At 40.3% G+C, this 14026-nt stretch overlaps 1 protein-coding gene across 1 annotated transcript in view; it reads right to left on the bottom strand.

Moving 5' to 3' along the window:
- The window catches only part of MAP1B (microtubule associated protein 1B), a 70028-nt gene that overhangs the window by 17099 nt on the left and 38903 nt on the right, over nucleotides 1–14026 (bottom strand). The window contains exons 3-4 of the mRNA XM_054652056.2: nucleotides 8795–8877; nucleotides 5071–5211 (exon numbers count right to left, since the gene is read on the bottom strand). Of these exons, the coding sequence (XP_054508031.2) occupies nucleotides 5071–5211; nucleotides 8795–8877 (224 nt within the window). The remainder of the gene's footprint in view (nucleotides 1–5070; nucleotides 5212–8794; nucleotides 8878–14026) is intronic.

Genomic DNA, 14026 nt, shown 5'->3' with positions numbered 1-14026 from the left:
TGAGGAGAATCCAGTCTTATTCAAACTCTTTATCAGCAACCTGAATGAAGGGATGGAATGCACCCTGAGCAAGTTTGCTGATGACACTGTGGGGAGTGGCCGATACACCTGAAGGCTGGGCTGCCATTCAGCATGACCTCAAAAGGCTGGAGAACTGGGTGTAGAGAATGAAGTTCAACAAAGGCAAGTACAGGGTTCTGCATCTGGGGAGGTGTAACCCAAAGTACCAGTAACAGGATGGGGGCTGAATTGCTGGGAAGCACCTCTGCAGAGAAGCAGAGAATGACCCGAGAATCTTGGTGGATGCCAAGTTGACTATTTGCCAGCAAAGTGTCCCTGTGGCCAAGATGGTCAATTGTATCCCTAGAGGACACCATTCCTGAAAAGCTACTCTTCCATCAGGAAGAGTGTAGCTAGAAGGTTGAGGGAGATGATCTCTACTCAGCCTTAGTGAGACCACATCTGGAGTGCTGTTTTCAATTCTGGTCTCCAGAGATCGTGAAAGACAGAGAACTACAAAGGGTCCAGCAGAAGTCACAGAGATGATGAAGGGACTGAAACATCTTTCTTAGGATGAGAACATGGCAACGGGGCCTGTTTAGTCCAGAGAAGTCTGAGAGGTGTTCTTGTCAATACATATTTAATATCTCAAAGGCAGGTGTCAAGAGGAATGTGCCAGACTCTTTTTGGTGGTAGCCAGTGACAGGACGAGAGCAATGGCCATAAGCTAAAACACGAGTTCCACTTCAAAATGAGGAAGAACTTCTTTATGTTGAGGATGGCAGACTACTGGAACAGGCTGCCCAGGGAGGCTCTGAAGTCTCCCTCTCTGGAGATATTCAAAATCCACTTGGACAAGTTTTTGTGTCAACTGCTCTGGGTGACCCTGCCCTGGCAGTGGGCTTGAACTGGATAATCTCCAGATGGCCCTTCTAACCCTAATGATTCTGTGATTAAGAAATGAGTTAATACTTCAGAAATGGAAATAACTGTAAGTTTTTGGGCTCCTCTCTCCAAGGAAGACACTGAGGAGCTTGAGCATGTCGAGAGAAAGGCAACGGAGTTGGTGAAGGGCCTGGAGAACGAGTCTGACAAGGAGTGGCTGAGTGAGCTGAGGTTGTTTAGTCTGGAAAAAAGGAGGCTTGGGGAATCTTATTTCTCTCTGCAATTGCCTGAAAGGAAGGTGTAGCCAGGTGTGGACTTGGTCTGCTCTCCCAAGTTACAAATAACAGGAGGACAAGAAATGGTGTCAAATTGCACCGGAAGAAGTTCAGATTGGGTAAAAGGGAAAATTTCCTCCCCAAATGGGTTGTCAAACACTAAACCAGGCTGTCCAGGGAAGTGGTTGAGTCACCATCCCTGCAGGTATTTAAGATCTGTAGATGTGCTGGTGCTTGGGGGCAGAGTTTAGTGTTAAATTTGGAAGTGTTGGGTAAGAGCTGGACTTTATAATCTTTAAGATCTTTTCCAACCCAAACAATTCTGTGAATTTGTCTTTTCCAATCTTAATGATTCTATGAATCTATAATTCTGAATTTTGTACTTCTGAGATCCCAAGGTCCAGAGCCAAAGAAAGATCAAGGGAAAAAAAAATAGGGTTAAAAATGCTCTTGTCACTAGTTTGAATCAAAATTCATGGACCACAAAATTTGAAATCTGGAGTAATTCTATTAATTTTGCCAGTTTTACTTAACATTCTAGTACCAAAACCAACTGCTGCAAAAAAAGGCACAGAAAATATTAATTTCCATTCCACAGTACAAAGAGCCATTTTTTATCCCAGGCTGTTTTTCTGAACTAAAAAACAGTATTTGATGGTTCCAGATAAGGAGACAAACATGAAAAAGTGTGACATATTTTACCTTATTTCAGTCCCACAGATACTTTCATTTGACTTTTTTTAACTGACAATTCAGTAAAATGCAGCTTATTTCTGTTCTATTTGCCCTTAACAAAGAGACAACCAAACTTCTGTAGAGAAGTAATTCAGATATTAAATGTCAGTGGAAAATGTGCCAGCACATCATCACAAAAGTACCATAATCTTCTTTGCAGAGATTCAGTTGTCAATTCAAGATTTAAGAACATTTTTCACAAGGATGGTACAGATAACACTACTGAATATTTGGGAATTCTTGGACCACAAGCTGTATCAACAGAGGAAATTAATATATAAAAGATTAATGATGTTTTTGATTGTGCTGGATCTCTTTGGGCCTCTCTGTGTGTAGTTTTTTCTTTGTGTTACATAACTTATTTTTGAGCATTCACCAAACATATAACTCAACAAAGATGCAGTGGCTGTTTTAAAAATACCAGTCCAACCAAGAGATAAATAAAGCCCAAAATAAATATTTTCTACCTTCCTGTATCATTGTTACTGAGTATCTAAACCATTTGACAGGAGTATAAATAAATCTCACCCATATGTCAGATATGGCCCTATCTGAATGACAGCAAATGAAAAAACAAAGCAGAAAGAATAAATGGGGAAAAGGCTGAAAAAGTTAAAAGATAAGGACAATTGGGGAATCATTACTGTTGTTAATTGCAGAATTAAGAAAAGAGGGGCAGCACAGATGACAGCTTTGAAATGGATTTAGATTCTCAAGAGTACTTCTTATGACATGTCTCTGATCAGGGTTGAAAACACTGAGAGAGTTTTTATTAGGAGAGCCAAATGTAAGAAAAAATCATTTACTCTGAATAAATAAATCCAAGTCTGTTGCATGCATAAGGAAATAAAACTGGAGTACAGACTGTGTCTCATAAAGGGCCGATTTTCTGTCTAGATAAAACAAAATTATTTGGTAACATACTGGGGAATGAATATACTGTGTCAAGGTTTGGGGTGACTCCTCTCCAGTTTATATTATACCATATTTGGATTTCTGCTTCATACTTCTAAATTCTGACTTTTTTGCTCCCTAAAGTTGGCATGCATAATACAGACAGTGTTAAGCCACTGGAAGCCCAGGCTAATGAAAAATTAAAGGACATTTATTCCAGGCACAGATTGTATCTGTTAGGAATAGCAAATTCAGTCATGCCTCAGAAAAAAGTATTCAATGGATTTGAATTTCAAATGGTGACACTAGGCATAGACAGTAACAAAAAGATGTAGCTATTCCTTCTCTTCTCCAAATTCAAAACCACTGCGTGAGCAAGGAAATATACCAGTAAACCTGAATAAACCTTTTTTTAAACATTGAAAGACATCTGTTGAGGAATGCTTGAGTTTTAAAGGTGTCTCAGCCAGTGAAGACAAACAGTAAATTGGCTGCTCAGAGAAAACATGGTTATTACTTCCTACCCTGAATCACAAAGGTACAAAGAAAAACTTTTATGTTTTAGCTGCTGTTGCAGAAGCAGGGGAATGGGACATTTCACACCTTCCCACATAGGATAAATTGAAAAATCTGCTTTCAGACTTTTCCTGAAGAGAGTTCTGCATACTAGAGACAGATTTCTGAATTAGACTTTATACAAGTATCTCCCAAAGTGTATTTACTTATTTGCAAGCACATTCCTGACCTTAGTTCAGGATTGGCCCAGTGAAGTAAAAATGGGCAGAGGCCAGAAACACTCCCACCCTACATTGTCATAGAATCACAGAATTGTTTAGGTTGCCAAAGACCCTTAATATTGTTGAGTCCAACTGTAAATCTGTCACTGCCAAGTCCACTAGGATCAGGACAGCACAGTAATTCTTTCATCTCGTCACCACATAGAAAACCAGTAGCCACTTTTTCTAGACCATTTTTCCTAATTCTTTTCAATTTTTAATAAAAATGTTGCACACATGAACTGCAGTATGACAAACATGATCTTTCTTTTTTGAAAGCTTGCAGACACACTGAGACCCTGAGGCTTCAGGAACAATAGGCTGGAAGCCAGCACTTGCTGAGAGCCACGCCAGCTGGCTGGTGAGCACACTGCCAGCCACAGAGATGAGCCAAATGAGCCTTACTCATAGCCCACAGGAGTGTGTCCTGAACACCCACTACTGCAGCAACCCCACAGCATCTGCAGCTCATGGCCAAGCCCCATCCTCCTACGTTCCAAGCAATAATTTTGTTTCCTAATGGTAATGGTGGCATTTGCCCCTAGTTTTGCATGTAGTCATGAAGTAATGATGTCACTAATTAGGCAGACATAAGGAACTTGAGCTTCTAATTTCATAGAAAAGTAACTCTGAGAAGTGCCAGTGAATTTTAGGTCCCAGGACTGTCTCAGGGAGCAGGAATCCAGCTCTCTCCTCAACCATTTGCTGAACAAAGAGACTTTGAGAAAGATCAAATGGATACAGTAAGGTCAAACTAGAGCTCATGCAAACTATGCTATTTCAGTGCTGAACTTTCAAACCTCAGCCTACTGACATGCTTCTAATTAATAGTGGAAACTAAATCTGTATGGATGCAGCCATACAGTTTATTTAATATATACTCTATATGGCAGCCAAATTAAGTATGACAGCTTGTTTACTATGGATTCCTGCCCTATGGGAACTTTCAGACACAGTGCATTAAGGAAGAGAGCAAAGTAACAAGTCATGAAACAAATGGTAAATACTGGTATATTTAATACTTATCGTTTTGGTATGTAAAAGCCAGATTCACTGGCCATATTTTAGACACTACTATAAAAAAGTTAAGCAGGTAGATGGTGCAAAAAATACAGTTATTCTAACACACTCTGTCTTATTAATGCCACTTGCTAATTAGCCACAGGCAAGAACCTGGTGTCAAGTTTAATTCGACTACGTTATATGTGCACCTTAAATGTGTATTTTAAACACAGGACTATCTCCTTCCAATTTCAAGGATTCCTTGATTTTTTCTTTCTGGAAGTTGTAATTTAATTTCCCAAATTAATATTAAATTATTTTGTTAGGCAATTTACATTAAATCTAAAGTAAAATAAATAAATTTTTTGCAAGAAAGCCTATAATAAAGAGTAAAGAGCAGCATCACCAGGCTGCCTATGGTAACTCTAACAAGACAGACACTTTTAGCCTTCCTAGGAGTCTCTGCCAGTAACAACGCATGGAAGACACTTTTCAAAACATACCTCTTGATCTGTGAAGATCTCAATGAAGTTCTGGAAGGAGAAGGACCCTGACTGAAGAATGAGTTCTCCTGTGTTTTCAAAGCACTGGCCAGTAAGAACAAGGAGCTTGTGCCTTGCAGCATCTGTGATCATTAAGCGCACCTAGAGTGAAGAAGAGAAATACATCAATAATGGGAGTGACCATGTGTTTCAATAGTCTAGTGAGAACACAGAGTTTATTTCTCCTAATTTACAACCAGTCTCTGGAACGGGACTCCCAAAACATTATGGAGTCACACTGCTGTTTACAAAAGACAAAGAGAAAGGGGAAAACATGAAAAAAAGGAGGGGCAAGATGGAATTAGAAAGAAGGTCTGAAGAATAAACCAAATTAATGACATGAAAAAACCAGCAAAGAGCAGAACAGAATACAACGTGAATGAAGAAAACATTATTTTAGCAACAAACTTATTCATAGTATAGTTCTTGGTATACTTTTACAGAATTGTATCAGGACAACCTTGGTAAACTATTTAAGAGCACATGCTCGTTACTTTACTTGACCCTCAATACAGCTGCTAATTGTTCTTGCTTACCACTTCCAAGGGGGAGATTTATGTGCATGCTAAGAGAAAGCCATATATTCTAAATTTAGGAAGAAAACTAAACAAAACCTGTGTAAGATTCTATAATGTTGAGTAAATGCTTTGCAAATACTTCAAAAGTCTTACCCAACACTGAAATACCAATTCAGTCTATAGTAAGCTATGAATTTTAAGTGCACTAATTCCTCTCTTAAGGAAGAATTAAATCAAACCAGAACAGTAATTTCAGAACAAGGCTATTCACATATTAAACTAATTGAGCAAATGAGCAGAGTCCATCTGCGACAGCCCCCATGATAATGCACCCAAGCTCCATCTCCATGGAGATGACACAATCAGCTCAGCTCTCCTAGCAAGATATTCTTTCCAAGGTTTGCATTGATTATTAAGCAATCAATTCTCCAAATAACTCTTGTGAATGCCAGGAGGCTGAGCCAGGGAGGCTTAACTTGAATCTCTGCTGAACAACTCACATTTCTAGTACAACAAGAAAACACACATCAGAGAGTATGTATCTCAAAGAAGATCCCAATTCAACCATGTCTTCACTCTTATTTTATTAAATAAATGACCCTGATACTGAGCAGCAGAAAGTTCCTTTAATTAAACATAGGACTAGTGCTGGAGTGCCACTAATTGCACTGAATAATTACATATTCAGAAATACAATGATTTGTAAGTATTTGTATTAATGTATCTATTTCTACTTCAGACAAAAATATAGATAAGTGCAAACATTTGTCTGATGTGCATTACTCAAATCTTTTCTGTTTTCACTCTATTATAACTGTATCAGAACTGGCTTCCTCTTCTAAGTTTTCTTTTGTTGCTGCCAGCAGTGCTTATCAGTCTGACTTTTGTGTAAACTCATCGGGTTTTCCAACAGTAAAACTACTTCCTGACTTGTCAATCACTGAAATCACTGATATTTGACTGTCATATAATTCCCCTTCAATTTTATTAATTGACAATAAAATACATTCTGCAGAGTTAGCAAACTATGCCAAGAAAGTAAATAAATATTTGCAGATTACAGATCATAATGTGTACACATGGAGGACCTTAAGAGACACATAGATTCTGTGTCTGGGTACAAATAAGATTTTTTGAAGAATGACCAGAAATTTGCCTCCTGATTTCAAGACCACTTAATTTTAGAAGAAATACTGCAAGGTGATGATTCTGTTCAGTTTAACTGCTGGTTAAAGTTCAAAACTTGTTGAAGAAAGTGCACAGCAGGATGTAGGCTCAGTCAAAACAGAGATTAAGATGGAGTGAGAACAGAGACCAGCACATCAGCAGATCAGTGGTTTCCCATGATATGGTACATATGATATGGTACAGTCACAGGAACATTAAAGCAATGGAGTGGGGACTTCCTAAAAAGGAAGTAAATGTTCATTGGGGTTTTCTTCAGGAAACAACAATCTCTCTCTCTTTGGGCCTCTTTCTTATGGGAGGTGTTTGGCATTTGACAGGACATGACAGGAGCTTTGGCCACTATCATGTGTGGACTACCACCAGGTTACGACGTATATTGTATTTATTTCTAATTTTTTTTGTTTTCTTGTTTGGCTTGGTTTTCTTTTTTTATGCTGCTGTTTTACTTTGGTTTGATTTTGCTTTTTTGTGTGTTTTGTCTTTTTCCTGAGTGAATAGATGCCAGTTCCTCTTCAGGTGAAGTCAGAGCTTCAGATGGTATATTTCTGTCTCCCCCAGACCCACCCTGGAAATCTCTGATATATGAAATTGAGTTCTATTTGCCATAGTGAACAGAGAATGTCTACTCCAACCTCTGATTTAATTCTGCCACCTCTTTTTGATGGTGTCTTTCTGAATTGTGTCTATTCAGAGCCTTGCTTAGCCAGCCAAGTTAAGTCTCATCTGTCTGACTGGGGCCAGTTAGGCAGGATGAAAGCAAAGATCACTTCCCACAGTTTTGTGAGATGAAATTTACAGTAACATAGCCAAACATCTTCCAGAGCCAATGGAGTAAGCCCAGGGTTCAGAAATCATTAATGGGTGTAGATCATATTCTTCTATGTAGTCATCCATCAAAGGAACGACAAGCAGCAGTAACAGAAATAGCATTTCCCAGCTTTTGGTAGTTTTTCGTCTCTTCCAACCCCTTCACACATGCACACACTTGAGGGCTTTTTACTCAGAATGAATCCATAGAGCTGCTATCCTCGTGACCCCCTTGTCCTTACCAAGCACCTCTAATGGCTTGTAAGAAATTTTCATGCACTGTATTTTAGTAAGTAAGTTCCCATTGACTAAGGTGGCTTTTTAACTTCTAAAGGTTCAGAAACTTCATTTGTTTTGGAGACCTTTCTTCTGTTTGTGTTCAACATCTTTTAACAATTGACAGCAAAACGGTTTTTTCACCAGTGACCACCAGCAGAACTGCTTTATCTCCCAAAAGAAATTAGACTGTGGCAGTGCTTCCCAGCACAGACCAGCAATGCAATTATCCCTATTATTTCAACCCTCTCACTAGCTAAATGAATCAATTTTGTCTTTGAGCTACACAATCAGTTCTTTGACTCTGTTGAGTTCAGAAGGAATTGGCAGTCCTCTTATGGGCACTCTCCAGGGTTCACTAATCATGTCACATGCTTTTTGAAGGCCAGATAGATCAAACTAGAGTCATCACCACATAGCTGGTAATTCTCTCAGACCCAAATTTGGGCACCTTCAGACACTTTCTTCATATGTAAAATAGGCACCTAGAGCTACCAAACAATGGCAAAGCAAAAGAAAAGCTTAACCACAGCTGCCTCCACTCCATCAAGAAGAGAATTTGATGCATTATGAGAAAAGGAACGCTGGGATCAGAGGTGTGTTTCTGTCCCATGCTTCTGACAATTTGTTAGGAGTCTGGGAAACCAGGAAAAGATCAAGGGATGGGTGACATTTTTCATTATATTTATTCCAAATATACCCTTTCATTCACAGTCAGGACCTGCTCTAATCATCTGCTAAGACTTTGAAAAATAATATTTGAGTTTGTCAGCCTCTAAGCTGGCAGGCAGTGACTGATGCTCCATAATCACCTCAACTACATCTGCCTCAGTGCCCTCATCATGTCCACTTAGCGGAGCTTTCATGACATGTTCAACAAAGTATTTCTTACTTACCTCAGTACTAACTGCTTCATCTGAGGGATTGATGAGGACTACAGTTTCTAAGACATCACTTCTGTGGTGAAGAATCTTCTGACCTGCAAGTGCAGAGAGGAAAAAAGAAAAATTAAATTCAACCATTGCGGTATAGACCAGGACTTTGCAAGAGTTTGCAGTGTATCTCATTGTGTGACAGCCTTCTGGCTGACCTGTCTGAAGGACTACCTATAACTCACCTTGTTCTCACAGAGCTGGTGCAGGTAAGGGAGTAACCATCATCAGCTGAGCATCTGGCCCTGACAAATCAAGTGAAAACTAGAACCCATGCTGCCAAAATGCTCCCTTCAGCCTTCCACTGGTATTGATTAACATTGGGACACTGCAAAAAGTTCCCTGTGGAGATGGTTAGACATTTGCCATGCTGCCCTACTTTATCTCACTCCTGCTTACAAAAGCTGTAGCAAGCAATGTCAAGCAACAACAGTGACAGGGCATAAAAATAACATCTACATCCTGAATTAGCAAAGTCTGGGCAAGTTGGGAGCAGCCTCACAGCCTACTGGCTTTCATACTAACTCTGTCTCTGTATTTAATAGTGACATTCATCTGACTGGGAGTGAATGCCAGAGAAACAAAATAGAACTGTTGATTCCCCCCCACCACTTATGTTAATTGGCAAGTTCTTATCAGGGTCTCTCTCTGTGAGAATTGCAGTGAGATTAATTAGCATTGGATTGTCATTCAGAAATCCAGACTGGTAATTAGTCCAAAAAACCAGAAGAGCCATCCCTTCTGAGCAAACTGCTTGGTGCAGTATTAATCAATTAAAATAATTAATTAGGCTTAAAAGGGAGTAGGGACACAGACCTATTTGCCAACTTAGAAAACCTCCCCTGTAAAGAGACGTAAATTAACAAGGCTGAGGACAGTCAGGCTGAAAGGAGCTCCACATGCCTGAGAGCATTGTGTGAGAGAAAGGGCAGCCAGCCATTCCCACAGTGTCCCTGGCTGGGGCAGGCTTGGTGCTGCCCTACCTGCCCCAGCCTTCCTTCCTCCCTGACCTGCCTGCACCAGTCCCGCCTTCCTCCTCCTCCCTGCCCCTTGAGCTCCCACTGTGCTGCGTCTGTCGCTGCTGCTCTGGGGAAGCTCTACATTTATAAGCATGTGAGCATACACCCAAATGATAGAAAGTGATGGAGAAGGGAAATAGTGTTCTCAAGTAAAATGTGAGATAGGGTTGTAATCTATTCTCTTATGCATGACAGTGCCTAGAAACTTAAGGATAAATATCTACTTTGTTTGAAGAAACCCAGTTTTCTTAACATACATTCTTTCTGCTATGCTTCCTTGAAAGAAGGATCCAAATTATATATTACAAAAGGGGAAGAGGGCAAGTTTCACTCCCTCTGCAACACCCAGTTCTGATATTACCCTTCGCAATTCATTTTAGTTTTGGTTCCTTGCCTATCAGAAATGCACATATAAAGCTGCAGTCAATAAAACATCCAGATGGTTCTGTTACTGCAGACTCCTTCAGAAGATGCTCCGTGCTCTGATATTTTAGTTGTTTGTCAGATTTCCCTTTAATTAAGAGATTAGGCGGAGTTTATTGAATCTTATCATTAAGGAAAGGAAAGGAACCTTTTAGGAGACACTGAAATTTCTTGCGTAATAGTTGGTGACACTGAGCACATACTTTGCTTCAGGCTAGACTAAGGTTCATGTATCATTAGACATGAACACATTAAACACAGGTAGAAAAGAAATGCAATTAGCCACATGCAACGTTAGTCAAAAATGCACATTTCTTTAATCGGGCTCAAAGCACATACTTTGGACTTAACTGGAGCTGCTCCAAGTAGTGTGTCTGTGTAGCTAGGAAGGATTTTACCTGAGGAGTCACAACCACAACTCCTGCTGACCAACACCGGTGGTGGTTACTTACACCCTACCAGACACCCTATTCTGGTGCTTGTGTGGGTTCATGGGCCCTGAGACTGATCTCCAGGGGCAGGCAAGTTGTCTGCACCACGTGCATGGTGCCCACCCAGAGATGCACGTGTGACTGTCTCCCTCTTCAGCTCCTTGGGATAAACATGTTACTGATTACCATACAGGGTGGGGACCTGGCGCTGGCAGGTTGTGAGTCACTATGAGGGCTCCCATCCCAGGAACATCTGGTAAGTTTGCAGCTACTTGCTGATGTCAGTAACATGGTCCCATGTCACCGCTTGACAAATAGGGGAGACTTGGAAAAACTATTTGCAATTTTGTAAGAGTAATGCAGGCTTGCTGCCCAGATTGATATCCTGAGATGCTCAGCTCATTCCCACGGGAATGGTTTTATCAGACAGAAATTAACTATCACAGTATGGGAGCAGAAAGCAGCAACAGCACCTCATAAACTGGTAAGAGCCTGTGACTTATTAAATTACAGATGTGAGTGGGAGAACCTGAGACTTGTGTACATCTGGGGTTGCTTTACTGGATTTTTGCAGCCTCTCTCTACATATGACCGATAATTTCTATGACTTGACAAAGGAAGGAAGGAAGATACTTCCTCATTGCACGGAAGTGGTTGGGTAGATGGATTTTACCTGCTTATAGTTTCTAGGAAGCAAGTCAAAGCCCCTTCTAAAGACTTTAATATATAAATATTGTTTGTGTTTGGAAGAAATCCAAGTATCTGCCTATCTTTTATCTTTATTAATTAAAGCTTCAAATTAAAGCTTTGATATGAGCAAAGAGTCTGGCACCTGTTTGATTCAGAACAAGAACAGAGAGAAGTAAATAGCGTGTGAAATTTGCTTAAAATTGCACTCATCAACCCAGTTTCTATGGCCATAGGATCCTTATGCCCCCCCCTACTCATCCAAGTATCAATGAAATCTATTGTGTGGTTATTGAGATGGGGTTGGTGTTAGTCACGTTTCCTAGAAAAGTGACAGAACAGTTTTCTTAACTTACACAGTCAAGTCAGGCCAATCAAGCAGCATGAACATGAGAGACATTTTTAACAGTAACCATGTAAATTTGTGCAAACACAAAGTACAAATGAATGGCAAAGGAAAGAAATCAAGTCCTCATTCAAGTTTTGTTTAACCAAGCATCTCTACTGCCACACTTTTCCTGGGCATGCCTGTGCAACCCAGGCCATGGGTGTGCCTGCTGTAACACACTACTCAATAGAGGAGTTTCCACCAGCTTCTCCTGTCACTCCAGGTAGAAATCAACATTCACTTACTCCCTATCAATACAATTCCTCCACAAAGTAAACACAGAGGAAGCAGGCAAATCCTTCCTGCCGTCATTCTTGGCAGAAAGGGTAAAAGGAGTATTCTCCCTGGAAGTATGCCTTCTCCCTGAAATTGGTAACCTGATCTGGCATTCAAACACATTTCTCTGGCAACTTTAAGCATCTCTCATTTCTCATTGTAGAGAACTCCAAAGCCTCGTTTCACTGCCAGAAGACATGACTGTGGCAGCGTGACGTCAGCCACCGTGCTGGGTGGCATTAACAGACGGCACAGCCTGCAAGGCTGGCTGAGGGAACTTCCCACACACCGTGAATATGCAGGGACCTCTCTGCAGCTAGAAACCTGCAGGGCTCTGCACTCGTAAGGAGCTTCAATGCCCAGGGCCCCCCAGCTGCGCCTGGTCTTGCGGAAGAATTCCCAGACATTGAGGGGATAAATTCTCCAAAATAAACCATAAAACATCCATCCCTAAAATCCTAAGGGAAGCTTAGCCTCTTGAAAAACAGTACTGGAGCATGTGAGCCACCATGCTGGGAAGCAATAACTGATGTTCAAGAATCATCTCAACTGCAATCTGTTTCAGATTTACCATGTCTGATGAAGGTTATTGGAAGGTTATCATATCCCCAGCACAGTAATCTAATAACTCATACATTTTAAGTAACTTCAAACCGCTCACTATTTCATCTGCTATTTCTAGTCTGGACTTCAAATTTGTCCTCCAAAATCAGATATATTAACTTTGGGTTCTTTGTGGTTGTTCTATAGTATCAACAGAGCACTCAGAGTCTGGACAACTGATCATCTGATGGTTGCTATGTCTTGTACTAACTGAACAAATCTATTTTTCTTTGTTTTAATGCAAGGATCAAAGGGTATAAATTGTCACATAATACTGTAATTGTGACCAGCCCCAAATATCCTATCTACCTGGAGGCACAACACTGCAACAACAATTTCAGACCATAGATAAAGTAACAAGGTACCCTTTTATAGCAGACTATCAATTATCTGAAGAAATCTTGCATAAATGATATGGAGCACTCCATCCTCTTCAACTTCTTTGTTGAGAATGGGATACCAAAGCATGCTAAGCTTCCTGCTGAACTAAACTGCAAGCTGGACAAGTAGCCAAGTTTCCAGGACTGAGAAAAGTAGTGATTTTACAGAGTCACCAAAGCAGATTTTGATGCTGTAAAACTCTGGAGTTCTGTATCTGCAAGTAAGAAGAAAATGATTTCCAGACTTGATGAAGAAATAGCTGTCTAATATCCAGGGACTGGACTACAAGAACAGGACTTCACAAAGCTCCTTCAGAAAAGGTCTGAAAGCCCTGCAGGTGATGCCAGGGCCTGTGGAGGGCAATCATTCAGCCTTGTAACTAGCTGACACAATGGGGTGTGCATAACATAGGCATAACTTCATTTATGCCAGAGAAGACGGATTCACTGCCTCCAGGGCTCAATTCAGCCCAACGGCTTCTTAAATTTAGGCTGTCATCTAGGAAGGTGTAATAATTTTTTTTCCAGCTATAACTCCTATAAATGTATGAATATCAGAATATTTTACACATTTCTAGGTGAAAATAAAATCCTGCTAGGATGCCGAGCTGATGTGACAGCTGTGAACAAATCTAATAATGAGTTAAAATTGCTGAGCCCTATGATGGAGACAAAGATTTGGAAGAATGACACTAACTGCAAAATGTGACTATTTTTCTTGCCATCATTTAAACCTGCTTGCTCTGGACATGATGGTAGGTTCAGATTCATATCTAATGTTACATGGTTTTTATAGGGAATTATGCATTATCTCTGCAAAGTTAGGTTAATCTTTCTTGCATCTGATCAGCTGGAATGATGAACTGTGTTGTGACTATCCAGAAAGCATAAATCTCTAGTTTATTTTCTCCCTCTCCCCGCATAAATGGAATTGATGTTTGAATTTCATTTGGTTCAGCTGTAGCCTGGTGATGATAGTTAAACATTCT

Source organism: Agelaius phoeniceus, chromosome Z (assembly GCF_051311805.1).
Source record: "Agelaius phoeniceus isolate bAgePho1 chromosome Z, bAgePho1.hap1, whole genome shotgun sequence".
NCBI lineage: Eukaryota > Metazoa > Chordata > Aves > Passeriformes > Icteridae > Agelaius > Agelaius phoeniceus.
Note: the sequence above shows the minus strand (reverse complement) of the source record. Positions and strands in the feature narration are given on the sequence as shown.